We start from the raw sequence: 24,729 nt of genomic DNA, 5'->3' as shown, positions 1-24,729 counted from the left end.
TACTGTAGTGTTCTTATCATCCTAACCCTATGGGTGTCGCTGAATTGTGAAAAGACGATTTTGCCCTTTATTTGAAAATTGTTTTCAGAAAAGGGAAAACATCGTAGTGCGGGCCACCTCAGCCTGTAGCCGGTGTCGACCAATTCCCTGGATCGTCCAGGGTTGTGCAAGAACCCCGAAAAAGCCAAAGAACCGGTCGATCTGCCCGGAAGTGATCTAGAAAGATCTTTTGTATCCTGACCTAAGTTACCTGGAATCAGGTAAAAACTCAAGTTGAGATACAGAAGCCCTTTTCAGATGTCCATGCTACATCGGACCGCGCGTTTCGGGTTTTGAAATTAATAAGTTTGAAAAGGGCACCAACGTCATTTGACAACTCAACGACGCGAGTTATCAATTAATGGCCAATTCGTGTAAACTTTATCAGTATGAAGTGGGTTTAATCATGTGAGAGTCCCGATTAACCTGTTCGTGAAATTAATGCTTAAGGGTTGTGCCGAATGCATTAATTGTAAAAACGATTCGTGACTCGGCGACCAAGACGGGTCAAGAAAGACCGAGGATGATTTGGCCAACGATGGCCGAAACACCCTTTGGTCCTAATAGGCCCGAAAGGGTCTTCGAATTGCGAATCCATGCATATTTTGGTTTGGAAAGACATTTCATGTGAAATTCTCGATGTAATTGAACTTGCAAATTACACGAAATCCGAGAACGGATTTAAAACGGGAAGAGGAAGCTTCATGGAACCCGAATAACTCTATGAGACTCTCGGCCTATTCTCCTTGGAGAAAGCCGAGAGGTCTCATGGCTTGTATTTGGTTTCACGAGTTTTCCCCGTCTTGTTTTGAATCGTTTCTTGCATGCTCAAACATCAAACATGTTAAATAACACGATTAAACGAAAGTCGATATTATCATGATTTAAATAACACATTCAAACATGCAGACATGCACAAACATATTATTTAAGAAATCGATAAAACAATACCGACTTCATGGATGTGAGAAAAACAATAAAACTCGGGAAACAATTTAAATCAGGGCAAAGGAATCCGGTCTTGACCCAAAAAGGTCAAGAATGCTCTCGGTTACCTCATGGAGAGGTTAACTCGAACAATCTCGGCTTTTCCAGGTCGGGATGGTTCCCTTGACTTCGATTTAAATATTTTCCGACATACTAGCACATTAAACGATGATAAACATGCATGGTGTAATAAGGAAATTGCATAAAATTAAAGTTTAGAAGTAAAATCATGCTTAAAACCCCTTAAAACTCCATAAACACAACAATAATATAAAAGTCCTAACTCCTTTAAGTCGGGAAAGGTCATACCTGGTCCCGAGAGGCGGGATGGGACCTTCAAGAGTCGGGTTGGACCGTTGGTGGGTCGGGTTTGGGCTGTTTTGGCTTGAACAGACCTGAATGGTAGCAACAGACATGACTAGAAGGGTGGACAGACCCGACTGGCAAAAGTCGGGTCGGACGTTGCCACGGAGGCTCCCGATGGAATTTTGAGGCAACGTCGGCGGCCTTGGGTAGCCGAGGGACCCCTCTAAGTGACCGTGGTGGTCGTTTGTTCCCAGAGTTGTCGGGTCGACCCGTACAGTCTTGCAAAAATCACCGAAAATAGAGCACGTCTGGAAACTGGCCCGACTGGGCAGTTTTCGGGTCGGAATTCATAACGATGGATTCCGATGGAATTTTTGAGCAAAGCCAACGGCTCCTGACTCCTAACTGACCCCTGGAAGTGATAAAAGTGGTCTTTTGTCGAAAAGGGTCACGGATCGACCCGATCTACAAGAAAACTGAACAGACAGTCTGAAACGCTGGCCCGACTGAGCATTTTTCGGGTCAGAATTCATAACGGTGGATTTCGATGGAATTTTGAGCAAGGTCGGTGGCTCCCGACTCCTAATGAACCCCGGAGGTGTTTGATGGGTTTTGAAAGTTCAGACTGACTCGAAAAGGTCAGAAAACAGGGTTGGAAGTTTTGACCCAGCTGGGCCAAAACTGTGCTCGATTCTGTACTGAGATGATTCTCTAACTTAGAGGCTTCAAACTTGAAATCTAAGCTCGGAAATGGATAGAGGGGGTCAAAAACATGTAGGATATGAAGTTTGGTGAAGTTTGGATTTAAGTTGGGATAGATTCCGACTTAAGTCTTGAGTGTTTTCCTTGGTTTTTGGGTGGTTCTTGCTTGCTGCGATTTTGTTGAAGTTCTTGGGAGGTTGAGAGCATTTTTTTGAGTGAGAAATGCTAGAGAGAGAGTGCTTGAAGGTGAATGATTAAGTTAATGACATTTGGACAATATATAGGAAAACTTAAATGCAAGATTAGTGAAGAAAAGTGCAATTAGGGCCACGGATTAGTGGAATCCGAATTTCTTAAGGAAATATCAAGCTCAATCCTCATCCATTGCATTAATGGAGAAGAGATAAGATCATTGATGGCTTGGATGTGAAGTTGGAGTGTTGAATTGAAACACTTAAATATTTTGCAAAAGGAAGACAAAGGAAAGTTGTCTTCTTGGCTTGAAGAAGAGGACAAGAGAGGGGTGGTTCTGCTTGTCTTTGGTAAGGGGGAGAAGGTCCCGTGGGTCCCACACGAGATTGGAGGTGAATCAGGAATGCTCGGATGTCGATCGGTTACGTGTTCGAGTTCCGTGACTTGAAAGAACGTTGTATCGACAATGTGCGCGAGAAAATGACCCCGATAAGCCCAAGATTGTCAATTTTCGTGGAAGAATGCTTCGAGTGCGTACGAGGCTCGGAAGCCGTTTTTGCCCGTTCCGGGTGACCGGAGCGAAGTTAACCGCTTCTAACAGCATATCTTGTATCTGCACCCCACGTTGGTCATTTTGACATGAATTGTCAGACAACGTGAACAATTGACCCTTAAGCCAGTAATGCTAACGTGGGGCCAGAGACGTCCTAGGAGGCCGAAACTGGATTTCTCAGAATGATTTCTGAGTTGCTTGGGCACTCCGGAGATTACTGTAATCTCTGTTTGTTGAGATCAGACCTCCAAGGACTTGAAAAGTGTATCTGAGACCTCTAAAGCACTGCTCGGGAGGTCCAGATGAGTCGTGTGATTTATTCCGACAATTCCACGTTGAGCCTTGAGAAGGCTAGCATGGTGTAGGGTCGGCGTCCGACGTCAAGTTTCCGTCTGAAGGACTTCCGGATATGCATTTCCATTGAAAATGACCATTTCTGTTCTTCGGAGGTTACTCGGGAAACTGAAAAGGGTTTTGCCATCTGTTTTGCCCAATTGTGAATGTCCGCTAGAGTTTCCAGGGCAATGTAGTATGAACCTCATTTGTCGTAATTCTGTCAAACCAGTCTCCGGCTATGCTCTTTCGAAGAAGGTTATCCCTGTTTTGTCTTTCGAAAGTCATTCTGAGTATCTGTATGGCTTCCAAGAGACAATCTGAAGCATTGTTCATGCTCTGTGTGCTGGTGGAGCATGGCCGAATATGAAATTTGGAATTAACTTTTCTCCAGGAAACCGGCATTTTTGGACTTTCACTGAAAAGTTGTCTGTATACAGAAAGTTATTATGTATAGAGCAGATGATTTGCAAAATGCCTTTGGGGACACTTTTCATCTGTTTGGCATTGAAGTGGATTTTTGAAGTCCAATATTGGCTATCTTCCGACGATCGAGCGAACTATTGGAAAATAGTACCGTCCGTGTGATATACTGAAAATGCCGGTTTTGGACATTGTTGAGCTCTCTGGTCGCTCTGTTGCCTTTTGGTGACCCCTAGAGTCCTTCTGTCAGGTGTATGTGTCATTTGCCCGATTTCGTCGACTTGAGGATGAATAGTGATTTTCAGCTCTGTTGAGCCGTTTTTCTGTACTCTGCTCAAGTCATAGCTTGTATGCCGTCAATGAGCTTCATTTGCTGGATGGACCAAAATGGGGTGTTAACAAAGGGAACGAGAGAGAATGTATAAGAAGGAAGGGGCTGCCTTTTGTGACTATTCGTGTAGAATGGGGAGGAAGGGAAAGAGAGGGGAGATTTTCTATTGAGTAAATAAGCAATTCCGTCTTGACTTTCAAGGGTTAATCAATTTAGTCCCTCACGTGTTGGTTACGTTAATTTGGTCCTCGAGGTTTAAGTTGCCACATCAATTTGGTCCCTCACTAGTGGACCATAAGTCCCTATGTTTTGGTGTGATATTAGATTGATCACCGGTGACATCAATTTGATTTTTCTGGCAAAGGGGCAGACGACGTTAATTTTCCGTTAGGGTAAATAAGCAATTTCGTCCATGACTTTTGAGATTTACATCAATTTAGTCCCTCACGTTTTGGTTACATTAATTTAATTCTCGGGTTTTGAGCTACTACATACTACATCAATTTAGTTATCGCTACATCAATTTAGTCCCTCACACCACTATGCAGTTATTCCGCTTATCATATAAACTTGTGCTTCGATCATAGAAGTTAATGACCACAACACCATAAGAATCGCATGAGCAAAGTACGCAGGCACCCAGCTGTCCTGCTTCAATGTACAAGTATACTCCCCATCGGATAATTCCTTCCGCACAATCTTCTCATTTTGTCTCGCAAACACCAAGAACACAACGATGGGGGCATAATAAGCAACTAAGCCAATACTCATACACGGCAAACGCCCCGAACAGTCCCAAGTTCATCAAGAGAGCATCCGAGGCAACCTCGATTATGCTGATGGTCAGTTCGATTCTGCCACAAAGATCCAAAGGATGATCCCGATCACAAGGACCACAAACACTAGTACTATGATCCTATACACCAGAGGGATGCATTACTACAGCTAGAGCTAACTGTGCAAGCAACAAACTAGTAGACATTAAATAACATGGGCATGACGACGAAGGGCAGACATACGTAAACAATCTTTCTTGGCGTAGTACTTAGCAGGACGAGGAGCAAGAAGCAAATGGGCACGCTCAAGATCAGAGTGATGATAAGAACCCATATTAAATCAGGCTGAACACAGGATGAAGAGACCAAATAGAGCGAGACCCATGATGCGAAACCACGATTACGAGCAAGGGAAGTCGAATCAGAGGCAAAAGCTAAGGTCTTGACGCACGAGGCGGAAGTGGAGCTGTAAGTGTAGGCGGAGAGACTGGAGTAGCTGTTGTTGCAGTGGAAGACGGAGAAGATGCCGAAAGTGAAAGTACAGAGGACGCTGAGGGCGAAGATGATGAAGAATGGGAGGTCTCAGAGGGGGCCTGGGGGAATGGTTGTAGGTGATCTGGAGGTACTGGATCGGATCAAGTTCTTGTTCCACATCGTTCTGGGGGGGCTCCGACGGCGCGGAGAGAAGGGGCTGCGCCGCGGAGGAGTCGTAGAGTGAGGTGAGCTTGGTGGGGTCCTCCGTGTTGCCTGACAAAAGGAATAACACAGAGAAAGAGACAGGGAGGTGGGCTTGGAGGAGTCTTTATGTCAAATGTAGATGGTGGTGGAGATGTCATCCTCGTGAAAGCATATTCTTCTTCTGCTTCGTTTTCTTGGTCATTGAATGTCGTCCCGAGAAAAGAAGGAAGAAGAGATGGAAGATCAAATTGATGTAACAATTTTTAGTATTTAACATTTTCAGCATTCATATTTAATAACGGGACCTTATTGATACGATAGGAGATCAAACTGATGTAGCGTTGAGACCTGATCGATGCACTTATGCCACATAACCAGTTAATTGATGCAACCATCACACTACTTGATGTAACTGTAACTAGATGGACTAAATTGATATAACGAAAACAAAATTGATATAGCATCTCAAAATTCGATGACCAAATTGATATAACCAAAACGTGAAGGACTAAATTAATATAATCATCAAAAGTCAGAAATAAAATTACCTATTTATTCTTTTTTATTTAATTATTTTTATTTTGATTGATTTTTATTTAATTATTTTTATTTAATTTAAATTTAAAAATAATTTTTTATTATATTTTTTACTACGTCAGAAGCATTTTGACACGTCAGCTCTCACATTAACGGACATTGATGTCGTCAGCTGCCACATCAGCAAAAGTTGACTCCGTCGAAATAAAGTTAACCACTTATACTTGATTAAAATATTGTGTAAGATTTCATACTTGATTAAAATATTGTGTAAGATTTCATACTTAATTATTGCAAGAAATGCTTTTTGTACCAATCTTGTCCGTTTTGCAAACAATTTACCCTAGGAACCCGCTGTTGATATTCTTCAAGCAGCAAAAACCAAATTAAAAGAAGATCAACACTTCAAGATCAAGATGTTCATCTCGCTGTTGACCGGAACAGGGTATGTAGATGTTCATCTATATAAGAACAACACCGGGACGACGATTACAGCAGTTAAAGAACCCTAAAACTGAGCTCCATGAACTGCAATCGGATTCAAGCGAACCTCAAAACCCTAGCTTCTACATCAGTCGACCAAGAAGAAATTTTGGGAATTTCAAAGGGCTGACTAATTGAAAAAAAAAATGTTTTTAAAAATTAATTAATTAAATAAAAATAAATGAAATTAAAAAAAAATCGAAAAGATGTGAGGACGCCCCGTCGGCGACCCCTCCCTCGATCGACCTCGCCGACAAGCTTAGACCACGCCGGTGAGGTCGGTCTGGGGGTGGGGTCCCCGTGGGGGCGCCCCCACCCGTGACCAGACAGATCCCAGATTTCCGATGAACTTCCAGCCACCACGACTTTTCGACGACCAGCAAGCTTCCACCAATTCCACCATAATCGAAGAGAAATCTTGCTTTGGGGCAGAAGAGAGAGAGAGAGAGAGGGACATGAAAGGAGGCGGTTGCCCTCTGTTCGTGCAGAACGGGGAGGGAGGAGAGAGAGAAGAGAGAGACGAGAGAAGATGAGATTTTTTATTTGATTATCTTAATTAACTTAGAAAAGAAATTTTTATTGAATTATTTTTACCAGGTTGGTTGCATTTTTACTGTCAGTTGTTGCGTCAACAAAAATTAACGCCATCCGATTGCACTTTTTATTTTTTTGCTAACCATAAGTATTCAAATTTCATCTGTTTAATCCCGATACTTAATCCCAATACTACATAGAGCGAATAATCACGTTGAAAGCGCTCTGTTGGTTTTCAGGTGTTTCGAACTCGAGATCATATGAATATTTGAGTTCCTTTTTAATCATTAGGCCAAACCCTTAGAGTTGTTGACACAGTCAGTGTTATCAGAACCGAACCGGATGATGAACCGGAAGGGGTAGGGGTCATGGGTTTATGGGTCCAACCAGGAGTTCGATGGGTCGGATCGCACGTTTATTTAAAATAAAATAAATATTCATATTATTAAAAAATTATGATAATTAAGATAAAAGTATGATGATTTTGAAGAAATACAACAATAGTATAAGAAAGTATCTATATTTAATATTTCGTACTTCAAAATAAATATTTTATTTTAATAAGTACTTAAAAGTAGAGTTAAAAGATCAAAAAATTGATGGTGGCTTGGTTGGTAGTATGCTAGTATGAGAAGTAAGAGATCATGAGTTCAAATCTTTACATAACCAACCAATTTTTACATTAAATAGGAAACCCATAAAAGTCCATAGAACCAGCTGGTTCAATGAAATTTTGCTTAAAATCGATTTTCAGGCGAACCGGATCGGACATGGTGTCGGTTCTCGGTCCGATCGGTCGAACCGACTGGTTCGATCCGGTTCTGATAACAATGGACACAGTGCACTTAATTGAAACATTTTGTAAGGTTTTGTACTTAATTGTTGCAAAAAATACCTTTTTTCTTTTTTTGTACCAATCGTATCACTCATGCAAAGTTTGTACCTCTGGTGCAATTTACCTTGCACGTGCACGCTGCGTCTGCTGCCTCCGACCTTTCCTGTCTCTCTTTTGGTAATTAGATCAGCAAAAGATAGTTGATGCGAGGCAGTAGCAACCTTTTGTAAGGCGAATCCAGTTAAGGAGTGTGCCTTTGTTTTGTTAATCATGCAAACAAAAGTCTTCGCCCCTATATATAAATAATATACGTATATATTGTAGAATTTTCCTCTTCTTTTTTTCACAAAATGGATGAATCCATTCTACGATATGCATTTGTAAATGGTTTGCTCTAAAACAAATGGGAAAGGAACGATCAATTAAAACTCTTTTAGCGAATCATAATCATTGTGCAAGAAAATAACGGAACCGAATTTTAAACTAGTAATTGATAAGCTCACGAAAATATAACTTGATAAGAAAGAACGGTGGATGGTAGAACCAACTAAACTCACTCGATAAGATAACTCGCTACGAGTAAGAAAAGTCGTTTTGATTCGCCACGCTCAAGGATGAACGATAAGAATTGGAGTTTTCGCTACTAAATAAGGAACTTGTTTAGATAAGAAGAGAGAATAAACGCTCTAAGAAATTTCATATATATAGAGGGAAGACACCTCCCTTGACTCTAGAATAGAAAACTGACATCTAATATTCTCAAGATTATTTTCCTAAAATAGAATAAGTAAACAATATGAAATATGAAACTTAAGACTACTAACTCAAGCTAATATATGAAATAATATCTAATTAAGAGAAACAATATTATAGCAATATAGGAAACTTAATATCTAATTAAGCTAAATTTTTGTTTCGGAGTCATGTAGAATACACGTTTGGACTCGAAAATTCGAATACGTGTTGAGCTGTAATCTGAAGCACATCATCCCCTCTTGGTTGGAAAAGGAAGCGTCCTCGAGTCTTCATCGATCTTCTCCTGGTCTTCATGTGTGCGCTTCGGTTCTTTTTAGCTTGCCACTTAATGACCAACTTTTCTGTACGAACTTTCTCTTGTAATTTCTCATAGATCAAATTCTCTGTTCTTTCTCGTCGATCAACTCTATGGCTGGATTGCCCTTTCCTCAGCGGAGTCATGCGCGCTTCAAGTAGCTCAGGTTTCATTGGACGAAACACTATCGATAGATCTTCAATAGCAAATTCTTCCTGAAGTTCCTCTTGGGCTAAGCTTAAAATGGGTTACTTCAGGACTTGCTTTGGATAATTTGAAATCAATACCTTCGGAATGTTCTCCAAGCACTCCCGCTGTTCTTCCAACTTTGATTCCGAACTCACGACTTGCTGAGCTTTGAGCTTCTCACCCTCATCAGCATATTCTACTTTCTCCTTACTCATAACTACACAAACATCTTCAACGGCCTCTTCAACTTCACTTTCGATAGTGTGAGGGTTCTGGATGGTCACCTCCAGCCAATTGGGGAATTCGGAGATAAAGTGTCTGAATCCATGAAATTCATGGCACTTTGTGTCTCGGCACCGAACAGGGGATTGTGGATCAATCTCCTGCTCCTTCACCTTGGCCGACTCAGTTTGAAACTTGAGTGACCCCTCAACTTCCTTTCGTGGCTCGTTCCACCTTGAGGCTGACCCTTGGGGTGTGTGATGCAAATCGTAGCATGACTTCAAGGGATCCAGCTCAAGTTCCAATTGGACCGATTACGCGAGCACGAGCAAAGAAGTTTAAAGATGAACTCAACGGCCTGATTCAAGAGGTTTGGGCTCAAGCAAATTCGTGGAGGCCCATTGGACATGAATCACGTGATCCACAAAGATCCATCAACATTATTCAAGTTATAGAAGATTCCGGACAAGGCTAAATTCAGCAAGTGTTTAAGGAATCTTCTAGAACAGTTGATGATCAACAGAAGATAACATCAGATTTGTTTGAAGTTTAAATCTCATAGAAATATTCTAGGGGTATTTAGATTTTATATCTTTATAGATTATGTCATATCTCTATTGATATTCTTGGTTTTAATTTCCTTATCTATAGGAGGAGATATGACCATATTAGGATTACTTTATGTCTATATATATTCATCTTAGTCAATTTTTAATGAGAGGAACATTCAGAAAATTGTGAGAGTATTCTCTTGGGTTCTTGAAGAACTAATCGAACTTATCGGAAGTTTCCGTGGCGTTCATCATCGACTTATCAAACGGCTTTCCACCACCGTTTGTGGCGTCTTCATCGACTTATCAAGCGGTTTTCCATTACCGTTTGTGGCGTCTTCCTATATACCGAGGTTCTTGTTTCGCATTAAACAACGGGTTGAGGTCAGTTATACCAAGGTTCTTGTTTTTGTCGTAAACAACGGGTCGAGGGTTCGTCAATCAAATCTGATCGTGGAACGATCTTGGGTTCCTTTAGTTGTCGGGTCTCGTCATTCTTGGCGGGAATCGCATCAGTGTGGATCCAGTAATCACCGGCTGCAGGTTGAGCACTTGTGGCGTAGTTAGTTGGCCACGTTTCCGCTGCCTTCGGACCTTAACGGCCAGCTTTATCACATCCTCTAGGGACACAAAAGGCTGCTATTCGATCATATCCGCAATCTCGTTGTTTAGACTTCCTAAGAAACGCACAATGGTCATCTCTTGAGACTCACGTAGCTCACATCCCATGGTCAGTAACTTGAATTCCTTAACATAATCTTCTACGGACATACCACACTGCCTAATACTTTGCAATTGATGATAAAGTTGTTTCTTGTAGTACTCACGCACAAATCTTCTATGCATAAGTCTTTTCATTTCCCACCAACTACGAATCTCAGTCTCGCCATCTCTCCTTCGTTGTGCTTTTAAAATTTCCCACCAGAGAATAGCATAACCAGTGAACTCAAGGGCAGCATGCTTACCTTTTCCGATTCAGAGTACTCGTGATACTCAAAGACCTTTTCAACTCGTTACACCCACTTGAGATACTCTTCAGGGGAACTCGTGCCTTTGAATTGGTGAATCTTCAGCTTGATATTGTTCCCAATGACCCTTTGTTGTCGTCGTGGAATCGGCTGCTCTTTTTCTTCAGGAATTTCATCCTCCTGGTCAGCTTCATCTTCCACTTGAACATTCCGTCTAGGAACTTGATGTGCACGTTGTGAAGGAGCAGGCGCCAAGGCTATTCGCTCAACAACTTGGGTCAGTTGATTGAGCCGTGCAGAAAGCTTGTCTTGCCTCTGCTGGAACCCAAGGAACTGCGCTTGGTCGAGTGTGAGTCCCATCAGAACCTCATGGACGTTTTCCTCATCCATTGCGTTTCTCAGAATGATTCCTCACTAAACACTTGTGTTTACACTCCGTCATGTGTTTCAATCGACCAACAAGAGTATAACCTTCGCTCTGATACCAAATGATGGACTCACAAACCAGAACTTGATAAGAAAGAAGGTGGAGAGTAGAACCAACTAAACTCACTCGATAAGATAACTCGCCACGAGTAAGAAAAGTCATTTTGATTCGCCACGCTCAAGGATGAACGATAAGAATCAATGTTTTCGCCACTAAACAAGGAACTTGTTTAAATAAGAAAAATGAAAAAATGCTCTAAGCAATTTTATGCAAAAATATTCATTCATTGTCTATTTGAGATCTCCTCCTAGCATATATATATATATAGAGGGAAGACACCTCTATTGACTCTACAATAGGAAACTGACATCTAATATTCTGAAGATTACTTTCCTAAAATAGAATAAGTAAAAAATATGAAATATGAAACTTAAGACTACTGACTCAAGTTAATATATGAAATAATATCTAATTAAGAGAAACAATATTATAGTAATATATGAAACTTAATATCTAATTAAGCTAAATTCTTATTCCGGAGTCATCTAGAATACACGTTTGGACCCAAAAATTCGAATACGTGTTGAGTTGCAATCTGAAGCACATCAGTAATTCGTGTTGTATAGTGCTTTTTGGGTAATGAACATGCAATTTTGTGGAAGCTAATAAGATGTGATTGATATATAATCACTCACTGTAATGCTTCCTTGCTCCTTCCAAGCAACTTTCACGTTGTGACTACACCCAAATCTAAAGAGACAAGTACATACATATATATTTCGATCTATGATATATGCTAAAACAACAAAAAGTTGTTCGTTCCCCACATATAACCATTTTTTGGACTTCAGTCGTCGATCTATCTGTTAAAAGTTGCTAGTGCCCGAGTGGTGACACCGGAGTTGAGTATTTAAAGTCATGAGAACTTGATCATTCTCAGGCTAGATGTGAAGCGAGCTTCGCCAAGGTGCCAACGGCCATGGAGTTGATGTATGTGCAGGGCTCTGTCATGGAAGAAGTCCAGCGCTTGTCAGTGAAGTGGTCATACCGGTCGGGTCCACCTAGGATGGCTCCCGTGAGCTCATTCGGGTTCGGAGCATTCTTGGTGAACCAGTTGACAAAGCTCATCGGGCAGCTGACAACCTCGGTGGGGCCCAACACGGGAACGGAGGCGCCTCTATGGTGGGCCTGGGTTGGGGGGTTGTTTCCGAAACCAACCATGTACGATCTTCTTTCTGGATTGCTTCCCAGTAAGTAGTCCATCTGCAGTGATATACATATATTCACTCGAGTGTTCGTATGAAAGGAGAGATATCGGTTTGCAACTCATGCTTTCAATATATTGTAACAAATTTGAACTAAATTATATGTATTCTCGATTATTTTACCTGTTGCTTTGTGAAGGCAAGGAGGCGGGTTGAGTCGAATTGTTTGCTTCCGCATGTCACTTTCTGATTGTTCTTGGCTAAGAAATCCCCGTAGATATCCAACAACATAGCTGTTCCGGTCACGTATTGAGTGTTCGCCCCGTCCCTTAAATGAATCATTCCCCCTGAAACTCAGAAAAAGATGAGGTCTCACTGTCACCCAAAAATTACGATAACGAGATCGAAAATAATATGGATGAGTTTGAAAGAGAGAGAGAGAGAGAGAGAGAGAGACCTGGAGAGAGATAAATCTGATGATATGGGCTATCAGGGAGCACAGAGCACACGAAGCTATCGGCATGCGTTCTATACGTCTCTAAGCTCTTATCTCCTTCAAAGAAGAACTGCAACCACAGCGATAACAAAGGTGTACATATATATGAATAAAAAATGACATCTTGGTTACTCTGCTATTCCAGGCTAAACCTCAAAAATAGATAAGAACCGAACCTGAAACTTCTTATTTTCAAGTTGTATCATTGTTCCGAACCTCTTTCTCTATGGTTGGTTCTTGTTTTTCTTTTCATTAATGCAAAGAATCCAAAGGTGGGTGTGGCCTTAATGAATTTGCAATTTGCTCGGAGTTGGAAGGATTAATATTTCGGTCAGTTATGTATGTCTTAAATTAATCAGTTGATCCATGAGAAAACTAAGCTACAGGATGGGAGGCCTTCTATCAATCTTATTTTACCTCTGAAAGAAGGATTTGGGCCCCTGCATATTTGAGATCCCAGCTGAACTCAGTCACAGCAGCGCTAATAGCCTCCTCCCGGATGTATGTCAGATACATACTTTTCCTTGTGGCCTTATATAGCCATGCGGCTGCCCATAGAAGCTCATCCTGCAAAATTTGCCGGCATTATATATAACATATGTTACCCACAACTCTCATGGTGTGCGCTAGCTCAAGACTAGTGGAACCCAAGATTCAGCTAAGCAGATATGCCAGAAGTGTATAGCTAAGCATGAGTTTACGCAACTCTTGATCAGATATCTCAACTATTCCAATTAAGACCCCTCGAGACTGAGTTTAGTTTCTTCTCCTGGAATTTTTTCAGTTGATATATGCAACTCCTACCTTCTTGACTGGGCGTGGCGGTCTCGCGGAGGACCTCGGTCAGTTTTTACACCAACTCCTTCCTTGGATATTCAAAACTAGTGTATCTATATTCATGCTAGTGCTACAAATGGATTACTTCCCGTACTCTTCAAGATAATTTAAAATATTTGTGAGAGAGAGAGAGAGAGAGAGAGAGATTACGTTGTATCCGGAGAAAGAGCAGTAAAATGGGCACTCCCCATCGTAAGTTCCCTTATGGGTCCTAGCGAACTGGAATAGCTGCAACAGAAAAGTAAAAATTCCTTAATCGGATCTTCTATGAGGCCAATATATAGTCTGCAGAGAAAGACACGTTCTCCAAAATAGATATCAAAAAATAAAAAAGTAAGGACTAGTAAGAACAAGTACCAGCTTGGCCTTATTGAGGAGGCGGCGAGCATAGGGGCGATCCGAGAGCCGGAAGACAATAGATGAAGCGGCCATGGCAGCAGCAGTTTCGGCTGCAATCTCAGAACCTGGGTTGTTCTCGTCAATCTTTAGTACAGTTCTTGGTGTCTTCATATTCTCTGGCCTAACCCAACATGAGTGATCCGGTACTGGGTCTCCCACCTTCATGACAACCGTAAAAGTATATATGAACCGTTTGCCTCCTCTATTATGCAGAATATCTTTGTTCCTGATTCTTGTTCACGTGCATAAATTTCATGATTATTTGCCCAATTTGTCCATCATTCTTGCCATCCATTTCCATAGATTATACAGAAGTTATAACATGATCGAGGAGTTCATCTATAATAGTACATGGAGCCTATAGGTATTTTTGGTTGGTATGCCGAAGGCTTGACCAGTTTCTCATCAAGGGCCAGAGTCCAGACATGGGCTAGTCGAGGGAGATGATTCAAGAAAATGCTATGATGAACCCTTATAGGTGAAATAGTGCTGCGTTTTGCCGCAGAAATTACATGGCATTCCATTTGCAATCAAGACACAAGCATGTTGGGCATGAAAAGTTAAATCGAACATGCTAGCTCCTTCTATTTGCACGCCTTATGTGTCATACTCCTAGTTTTGGGAGGAAAGATGTAACTTGCTTAATTTCGGGGTTCTTTATGATGCTTCATTTCTGCTGTTAAAATTTGTTTCAATACTATTACTAGATGCAACATTCTGGCTGATAAAAACTGCGGCTATATCATGCTGGTAGAGGGTAAATTAGAAAGAACTTGGTTACCTGAACATACAACCGGTTTTTCTTGGAGCTAGCTTTGAGGAAGTAATCGGTGCCCCATTTGATCGCAGCCTGCACATTTCTGAGCTCACCGGCGACTTGGAGCTCCCGATGATAGAAAATGGCAGCCCAAGATAGAGTGGTCACCGTGAATGCCATTGGAAGTCCATACTTCACATTGTCACCTGCATCATAGTATCCCCCAACAAGGTCCACCTAACCACAAATTACAAAGCACAACCAACATCAAAAAAATGATGAGAAAAACAGATTAAGGTACCATGCATATCGACTCCATGGTATAAAATCATATGTGTATACACTTTCACCAATTTGGTGTCCCAAGCCAGCCAACGAAAGAAGCGTGGAAAATCTCTGAACTTTATGCACCGAGAAGAGATACGTTTCATGGACACCTAATGGTTGCACCCTTTACAGATTTATAAATGCTGCATTTGAGTCTAAACCCTATTATGATTTTGCTTTCAAAACAACTCTTATTGGGGAAGATCATGAATTGTTTGAGTTTGAACAATTATTCTTGGAAATTAAGGGAGAAAACAGCAACTTTGGCCTTTCCTTTTGTAAAGAAATTAGCCGTCTGTGCATTCTCCATAAAATTGGAACGCAAGCTAGCTACCAATACTAGATGCACTCCCTATGCAGTAAGCATCGTATTCTACATCTTACTCTATTGTGTTCCAAATAATAATAAAAAAGGAAGAAAGAAAACAACACAGAGTTTTTAGCTCTTAGAGTTTTGAATGAACACAGAACCATGGAGTGCTAAATGTGACAGAAAGAGATACATGTACATTTGCAAGCTTCCCATCCTCCAGGGCAGAGTCTCCCCTCCAAGACAGCCTATGGTTCGGGGGGAGCTTCCCCGACCTCTGTGCCTCTAGGAAAATAAGGGATTTCGTGAGGGCATCCTTGTAGTTGAAGCCAGTGCTCATGACAGGGACAAATAACCCTCCGAAGATCGCAAAACATGCCACTGAGATGGCGGCCGGCCCTCTTAAACGAACCCCCATTTGGGAAAAAGAAGAAAAAATAAAATAAAAATATCAAGTGGCTTCGATGTCGGCTAACCGAGAGAAGAAAGAAAGAAGGCAAACTAAGCGATCTCAAGAGGGATCAAGAAGATGGGTCTTCTCCAAACAGAGAAGGTGAAAGGCAGAGGATATAGGGAGAGTTTGTTGAAATTTTGTGTTTTTTATTAAGTTCAATTTGGGAAGAAACTACTTTTGGTTAAGCTTAACTGACTACCAATGTTTCTAATGGCGGGAAAGCTCGAAGAAGTTGGTTATTTTCAGTTAATTGGGAGCGGATATAATAATAGAGAGAGATATTAGATAAATAAATAATATGGTCGATGGAGAAAAAATTGTGGGAATTTTCAATGGCTGAACTGATTGTGGGGCTTAAAGGAGGCGCTCCGTAAATCCCCTATCTACCAACCGTAAATCAAATTCAGTTTTCTAGTTTGTTTCGGAGGACGGAGAAGAGGGAAATTAGAGAGATTTGACTCAAAATTTCCTCTTCCTCCATTTTTTTTTGGTAAATTTCCTCTTCCTCGATTTCCATGCCCCCAAATTAAACATCATAGAAAACATGCTAAAACCAGATGATCCTATATCCAAACATGGGCTAGGTTGGGAGGCACAGAGATTGATAGTTGTTTAAATAAATCTCCCCAATAATATAGTTGTTTAAATTAATTAAGCGAGACATGTGTTCATGAGAAATTCCTCAATATCCTGTTTCATCTCGTGGCATGAGAAGACACTAACTAGATTACAATCAATTGAAGAGTGAATGGTAATTAATCACTCAAGTATGAACCATTAACTTAATTTAATCTTTTTAAAAAATTACTCTAATTTTATTTAAGATTATTATTTGAAATTTGATAATAATTAAAAACAAAATATACTTTTTCAAAGAATGGAAGCCAGTAATGATTTCATATGCGATATGAAAGCATGCAATGTACGAGATAGAGCACTAGCTTGAATTATTAACATCAAGTCAAATATTTATTAGTAATATTTATAGTTGGAATTTTATTATAATAGTATATACATAAGTAAAATTCACTTGAGATCAATATATACTCCTCAATCCAAACTTCATTTAAAATCACTAAATGCTCCTGAAATTGGTTAAGTGTAAAGGAATTGAAAGAGTTAGCTCATGTTAATTGAATATTATAATTTCTCTTAAAAATTGGGCACAACAGAAAGATAGCTAGGCTATATGCCCATTGATTTACAAACAACTGACTTATAAATGGAGATGCCTGACTTCTAATTTCTCATTTAACAATCTATCTGTCTATCTATCTATCCATCCTTCTATCTATTACATAAACTTGACTGTGCCATAATAAATTGGGGTAAAATTATAAATCTCTGTACAATTAATTCAAATAAACATTAAATAAGAAATAATATTTATTTGAATTAATTGTTTACAATAATTATGAAAAAATTTATGGTGAAAAATATTACTTATCTCAAATGATAAATTAGCATAAGGTTTATTCACCTACTACTAATATCATATCACTTATGTAATTTTTAACATAATTTATACACGTATTCATAATACAATGTCACCTATGCATCAATCTCAATATAAAAATATGCTTTTTAAAAGAACTTGACAAAAAATTATCTAAAAATTTTCTGTATAAAGTTCACTTCATCGAATTAATAAGGCTGAATTTGTAATTTTCTTGATTGATACTCAATTGAATTTATAATTCTATATAATTTTATGATGATAATAATCAGAAATAAGTAAATTTGAAGCTATTAAACAGGTTAAAAATGCATTGCTTTTATTTTGTTACTAGATACTTAAAGTAGGAATAAAAAAAGGTCATAAAATAAAATGTAACAAAAAAGTATCATAAATAAAAAATATATTTTAATATTTTTAAAACAAAAGTGTATGATAAATATTCTTTAGTCATAAAACACACACAAAAGTAGGAGTAAAATTTTTTTCATATGCAACAAAAAAAATTATCATAAGTAAAAGAATCTATTTTAATATTTTTTTAAAAAAATTCATCATGTACAATAAAAAATTATTATACATATACTTATTCAGCAGTATTAATAGATGTGAAAATTCAATAATCATTTGAAGTTTAGAATATTGATGTTTTGAAATACTCAAAATTAAATTAGAAGTCAGATCAATTTTAATCTAATTATCATTGTGACTTAAACATTTCTAAAATTTCCTATAATATATTATCAATAAATACCATCGTCTTATCAAGATTAATTCAATATAAATTTTACCATCAATGCAGTCATTAAAAAGAACAATAGATTTTGTAATAACTAAAATGAATATCATTATGATCATTAAATCCTAAATTATTTTAATTGCATGAAAATTTATATATAAGTTGGATTTGGAGCTCATGTGCTTACTGTACATAGCCATGTTGAAAGGCTATTTTGCCAACATTTAATATGATTGCTTGGCTTGGGTATTCTTATTTATTGACAAAAATTCATTATTTCTTCTAATTTATTTCTAATTATAATTTTAATTGTTTTAATTTTTTTAAGTATAATTTCGGTTGGCATATTGCACGAGAGTATACATCGGATGAAGCATTAAGTACATTATGAATCAAGGGTTCCAAGCAAATATGTGAATCATGTAATTTCTTTTTCAGTGTGAACCTTGATATTCGAGGTCCAATAAAACCCGACTAATCCAGTCGAGACGGGTTGGCCCCTTAGTGTAAAGAGTGTGGATTTTTTCCATTCACAATACTCAAATCCAAGACATTGTTTAATGAGAACAAGTGCCGAATCGTGTAATTTCTCCCATGGTGAAGTTTGACCATACCCTTACAATTTTTTGAACTTTACTAGAATTTTTATTTTTCACAGTTTCTCAATAAAAAATCCAAATAATATTTATTCATGGAACAAAATTAATGAATAGTTTTATACTTTATATATTATATTTATTTGGGTAAATAACCTAAAAAAACACGTGCTATTCAAAAATTCCCCAATCTAGCACGAACTTTAAAAATTTTCTAAAAATACACGAAATTTCAAAACTGATCAAAATCTAGCACGCCGTTAACATCCGTCCGTGAAATGCCGTGAAATGCTTGCGTGACCGTTATACAATGTCTAATTGGCCGTTATCTTCCACCTGTATGCACCCCATTGGCGGATCGATTTTCCTTTTCCCTTCAACTCATCCCCTGCTCTTTCTCTTTCACTCTCCTGTTCTTTCTCATCCCCATTGTCGCTGCCAACACCACTCTGCCATCCTCCGCCAAATCACGGCCACCGTAGGCTCGAGCAACTTTAGGAGAGCAGGTACAACGAACTTGAGCTCGTGGAGGAGGCTCGAGCAGCAGCTGCACTAGTTTAAGGGACGCCAGCAAGATGCTGGACAACAGCAGCTCAACAACAAGCAGAGAGGCTTGAAGCACTACCAGCAATAACAACAACGAGTTGGGGAGGGGCCTGGAGCACAAGTAGCACATAACAATAAACAGTGCAGTAGCAGTAGGGAGTAGAGGAGAAGCAAACAACAACGACGATGACTCCAGGAGATCAGGGAGGGGCAACAAAGCAGCATAAACTCTAAAGGGAGAGCATTAGCAACTAAGGAAGGAGGAAGGACAACACATCAGGGAACAGGGAAGGAAGGAGAGAAGTAGAGTTGATGGTGGTTCAAGGAGGGGCCATGGAAGTAAAAGAAGGAGAAGAATGGAAGGAGATGATGGATGGAGGTGTCGGTTATGAAAGGAAACATAGGCAGGAGAGGCTGAGGAGCTAGGGACAAAGCTGCTTTGAACAAGGGAAGAGCAAGGAAGGAAAATGAAGATGGTGATGGTGGTTATGAGAGGACAAGAGGAAGTTGAAGTGGTGTTTATGGTCTCGGAAGAAAGAAGCAGAGGATGATGATGCTGGTGATGGTGATGGCAAGAAGCAGAGGAGATGGAGGTGGTTTAGGAGGCAGCCAGGGAGGAGGTTTAGGAGGCAACCACGGAGGAGGTGGTTTAGATGAACATATTCCTTTGATCAGAGGATGGAATATAGTAGAAGGAGTAGAAGAGAGAAACTCTGTGTTGTTTGCTTCCCATGTACTTAGTGTTTGCTGTTCTTTCTCGGCTTGTTTATCTTCCAGACTCGAATTTTAGCATTTCCGCTACTTTCTTCTATTCTTAAGTGGGAATTACTAATCTTCTTAGGTCTCAACGAGATAGATGAGCATATTCATTTGATCAGAGGGTACAATCTGTTAGGGAGAGTAGAGGAGAGAAATTCCGTGTTGTTTGCTTCCCGTTTACTTACTCTTTGCTGTTCTTTCTCGGCTTGCTTGTCTTCCATACTTGATTTTTAGCGTCTCAATGACATAGATGAACATGTTATTCATCACGTCTACTCCCACATGTCGATCAACAAAGTTGTGGAGACCTGTACATTATCTAGACTCTGGAAGAACATGTGGAGGTCGACCCCTTTCCTGAACTTCTTGATCCACAACGACTGTAGGATCTTTTGGGAGTCTCTTATAAGCAATTTCATCTCATGCTATTCGAGTTCACGGTGTCAGCACCCCATTTTGGTCTACAGACTCCAACAGAGGACTTCCGACCAAAGCTCGGGACACTATTCACGATCGAGAAACCGGAAGCGATCATGCGGGCACAGAGTCATGAATTACGAGAGAGAAGCATGGTCCACTAAAAAGGCAGAGGAGAGCAATCAGAAGAGCAGACATACAAAGAACCCCGAAAACAGCAGAGGCTGGCACTATGACACTATTCATCACCGAACCACCGAAGTATCGAAAGGTGCCTAATATGGGACTCTAAAAATCCCTCTCGGTGCTAAAGTGACCAATGACATGTTCGGGCGCGATTCGGAGACATCCTGCTTAAGCCCCCCCCCCCCCCCCCCGAACTCTCACAGACGCCTTTTCTGACAGGGCTCCCGGGGGCCCAATCCAAGGACGAGCAAACGGCACCCGAGAACGGACCTGCACGCACCTAAGGACCACCAAGACCATGGAACAGACTTCAGACTGCCCTTCGGAATTCGACTTGGTCTCCCGAGTGGACCCCGACCTGAAAAGGGGCCCTTTCAAACCAGATCTAACGCTCAGAGCTCATTCAATGGAAAGTTGACGTCCGAGTTTCGCACCCCTCACTCCCCACAACTCTTAGGACGGGGGAAATCATTTCGCCTCGAGCCAAACAAGTCAGTTAGGTCTCCCGAGTGGCATTTCAGTGGTCGCGAATGCCTCCCGGAAAGTCTTCGGGAAACACTGAGGAAGCCTCGATCGCGGATCCCTAGGTCACCTCCGGCCAATGATCTTTGGTTGAGGATGGCGATCCAACGATTCCACGCGGAATAAAAGCTCATTGGGACGAACACCACAATGCACAAAGGAGCAATTGGAGAATGGGGGCGGTTAACTCCACTCCGAATGCCCAAACGGGACAAAACCGACTCTCGAGGCATCAAGTCGTCCGAACATTCGTTCACATGACATATGGCGATGTTAAGCTCATTTAAATTCTCTTCGTGCAAACATCTCAAATCTATCAATTAATCGGACCTCAGGGATCGGACGCGCGCTTAATCGAGCCTCGAGCTTCTCCCTGCTTTTCTCCTAGTCGAATGGGACCCACAGCTCAGCCAAGCCAAGCCTCCAAGCCACGGCTCAGCCGCACCTAGCCACGGCTAGAACCCATGGCCGGCGGCTCAACCCTTCCTCCCTTCCCTCCACCATACAATTCAAATATCTCTTACACCCTCTTACACATCTCTCCCATCCATCACCTCCCATCACCCTTCCTCTTGCTTCCCCTTACACTCTAAGTGACATCTTCCCCTTCTAATCTCCCTCAAAAAATTCGGCAGCCACTTTAACCCCCCCTAACCCCACTTAATTTTGCTTAATTACATCATTAGAGCCTCCTATAAGTTCCCTAGCATCATTAACTCTAATCACTTTTTCATTCTCATTCTCTCTCAAGAATTCTCTCAAACTCCAGCCCTCTCTCTCATTTCGTCCGACCCATCCCTAAGGCCGAAACCGGCTAAAACCAACGGAAAACCACCCAGTATTTCGATCACCACCCGACCCGACTTAAGCCAAACATCCCCAAACTTCCTAGCCTACATATTTCCCACCCCCTAAGTCCATTTCCGAGCTTGGATTTTCGTTTTGAAGCCTTCAACATCACGCTCTAGCCGCTAAAGCTATCGGGTCCCGAGACCGTTATCGGGTGCACCCGGACTTCTACGACGTGCCATTTCTTCCCACGACTTCGGTGAGTCGTGCCATCACGTTCAAAGGGTCCCTCACGACCCACACTCTCCCCCGTGAAGAGGTGGTCACGGTCCGAGAGCCCTACAACCGTGCACAACCTCCGTTCCACTTCCTCTTCCTTACCGGGTCCCGTTAACTTTTTACCGAGTTTTCTCTCACTTTTTTCGGGTTTCTCCAGGCCCTGGCACGTTCGGGACTGCCCGCGAACGTCTAGGTCCGTCTCTTAGGGGTCCAAGGAGCCCGATCTCGCACCGTGCCGTGGTCGGAGCTAGCGTGCTGATCCCGTTCTCTCCAAGCTGCCGTTGCCGCTGCCCCACGGGTATCCATCGCCCGTCACGTCTAACCGGATCACCCAATCCTCTCGCCGCTTCCCCGACTCTTTCTCTTGTTCATCGAGGCTAGGTAACACTCCTCTACGACTTAGAGAAGTTAGGTTCTTCACATTTGTTGGTTTTAAGGCGTTGAGGTGATTATTAACCGAAGAACATGCGAGTTAGCTCGTTTCCATGCGTTCTCATGCATTTCCATGCAACTTCATACACTCCCATGCACGTACACCTCCATGCATCGTTCATATGCCACATGAAATGAATGAGCCGTGATGGGAAAGGATTAGGATCGAGGTAGGAGAGGCCTTTAAGCCACGGTTGGACCATGGGAACCCACAGCCTATGTCCCGAGGGAGGGACCCGTGGGCTCTTTTGGTCCTTCTGAGGCTTAATCGGCCTCCTCTTCCCCAAAACTTGTTGGTTCCTGTGTCTTTATCGTCGTTTATTGCATGTGATGTATTGGCATGACGGGAAAAGGTTTAGATCGGAGTCGAAGAGCCCGCCTTGACCCATGTGAGCCATGGGAACTCACGGCCACCCTTGAAGGGATATGGTCGAGAGCTCCTTTGGACCACACGGGTCCAAGGTGGCCTCTTTGGCTCCGAAATAGGTTGGTTCCCGTGTTTCAGGCTTTTCCATTGTATGAATCGACGCCGTTTTTATTGATTCCTTTATGTTACGTATTATATGTGCTTGTTCGTGTGTTTGATTGCGTTTAGAGATCTTGGCGGTGTCGATTTCCTTTTGTTTTATCGAAATGGGTATTGTCCTTGTGTTTAAATGTATTATGCATGCAAGACACGACCGGAATCGTTTCTTGGAATTGATTGTATCCGTATTTTACATTTTTACCGTTAGTCACGTGATAATTAAATGATGAGTATGTTAGTTTTGGGTAATCTTCCATCAAAACCATAATAGCTACAAGAAATGATAATCACCGAATAATTTCACAAATGGGAGAAACGGGACGTATCATTCGGTTAATTAAATCACTTGGACTAAATAATTGGATAAATCGATTGCTAATTCGTAAGCGCATCGATGGTTCACGGAACGGCGGAAATGTCCTTTTCTTTAAAAGCTCACAATTTCCAAGCACCGAGACGTGTAACACGAATAGAATCAGTGTCTAGCGAGTACTCGCGTACTATGACTCGAGTCCGGGCCCAATTTGAGGCGGCTCGAGTCGAGACGCGCTAGTCCTTTTTAGACCTCTTCATGTCCCGCGATCTTTAATTTATATGTGAACTACACACGTTTTACTGATCAAAGGCATAATCGTCATTCCGTGATTCACCGATATCCTAGGCATTAGGGAGTCGGAAACACCTCGATCTATGGATGAAAAGGGGCGGCCCGTTTGGGCACGAGTTTCATTCGTACGGCCCATTCCGTCCACTTTCGGTGTTTCTATCTCCCTATTGTAGATTCGGTGGCGGGCTTTTCATTTCCGTTGCAAAACACGAAAAACTGGATTAATCATGCATTTGACTTAATCAAACATTAGATAATAGATAGGTGGAATGCTAGGTTCCAATCTAGAGTAAAAACTACAAGTTTGGCTAATTCGATGAAACCATAGTGACACCTCACTGAATAGAGTTTTAAAACAAATTCACACATTTAATTGGCCTAGAACCACATCCTAGCCCACCTCTTTGTTGGCTTAGGTTATATACATTGTTTGCTAATCAACCCCGGTTAATAACTGATTAAGTCACGTACATTCGACTTAATATACAACTTGTATGTATTTACCTATATTTGTCAGTTGTCGTCTGTTTTTCATCAGTTTTATTCTATTTTCCCTTTGCTTTTGGTAATTTGTTGCGGTTCGGGTCCGAGCCCGTACGTTACGTGTTGCACGGGGCCTAACGCCCCAAATTACCGAACACGAGGTCCAACGCCTCCTAACTCATTGAGCGCGTGCAACCCGAGTGCGGAGTGGGATCTAGTCTCGAGCCACCATCACACTCCAAATGTGGCCTATGTGGAAGGAAATTTGGATTGGATGTGTGAAACGTGTTTAGATATCACCCGGGAGCTCGATCAGTCCAACGGTTACAGTGGGAACTAATCGGTTCTCCTGCAAACCGTTGGTTCGATTGGACCCAACCCCCGGCTCTTCGAGCCCGCGTTGCCTTAATTTATTTATCGATTATTCAAAATACATGGAGAGCCGGAGTGGAATATTGGCCCAATGCAAACCGATCGGGATCCATTTACT

The 24,729-nt window shown here is 41.2% G+C and overlaps 2 protein-coding genes across 3 annotated transcripts; both read right to left on the bottom strand.

The window, feature by feature from the left end:
• Positions 1-4,358: 4,358 nt before the first annotated feature.
• On the bottom strand, positions 4,359-11,080 carry LOC116193754. The gene is given in 10 exon segments (XM_031522502.1): positions 4,359-4,646; positions 4,648-4,724; positions 4,727-4,798; positions 4,801-5,233; positions 5,235-5,442; positions 6,200-6,222; positions 9,048-9,233; positions 10,257-10,342; positions 10,496-10,687; positions 10,774-11,080. Coding segments are annotated over 10 exon segments (1,824 nt in total). The 3' UTR covers positions 4,359-4,406.
• A 734-nt stretch (positions 11,081-11,814) lies between these two features.
• Positions 11,815-16,116, bottom strand: LOC116195182 (endoglucanase 16). 2 transcript variants are annotated; one of them, XM_031524171.1, is made up of 8 exons: positions 15,642-16,116; positions 14,836-15,048; positions 14,013-14,213; positions 13,806-13,883; positions 13,236-13,385; positions 12,780-12,888; positions 12,506-12,669; positions 11,815-12,380 (listed from the first exon to the last, which is right to left on the bottom strand). In XM_031524171.1, the coding sequence occupies exons 1-8, from the start codon at positions 15,864-15,866 to the stop codon at positions 12,054-12,056; spliced, it is 1,467 nt and encodes a 488-aa protein (XP_031380031.1). In that variant the 5' UTR covers positions 15,867-16,116; the 3' UTR covers positions 11,815-12,053. The 2 variants fall into 2 exon arrangements, with proteins under 2 accessions (XP_031380031.1, XP_031380032.1); XM_031524172.1 differs by having other exon boundaries at positions 15,648-16,113.
• Between the last annotated feature and the right edge of the window lie 8,613 nt (positions 16,117-24,729).

Source organism: Punica granatum, chromosome 2 (genome assembly GCF_007655135.1).
Source record: "Punica granatum isolate Tunisia-2019 chromosome 2, ASM765513v2, whole genome shotgun sequence".
NCBI classification, from domain to species: domain Eukaryota; kingdom Viridiplantae; phylum Streptophyta; class Magnoliopsida; order Myrtales; family Lythraceae; genus Punica; species Punica granatum.
The sequence above is the reverse complement of the archived record's forward strand: the minus strand, read 5'-3'. Positions and strand labels throughout refer to the sequence as shown.

Bases quoted from the DNA above. Each gene is read 5' to 3' on its own strand.
- LOC116195182 (XM_031524171.1), bottom strand. From the start codon at position 15,866: ATGGGGGTTCGTTTAAGAGGGCCGGCCGCCATCTCAGTGGCATGTTTT. The intron at 13,884-14,012 runs GTACTTGTTCTT...TTTCTGTTGCAG, and splicing joins TCCTCAATAAGGCCAAGCTG to CTATTCCAGTTCGCTAGGAC. The intron at 12,889-13,235 runs GTAAAATAAGAT...CTGTGGTTGCAG, and splicing joins CCCAAATCCTTCTTTCAGAG to TTCTTCTTTGAAGGAGATAA.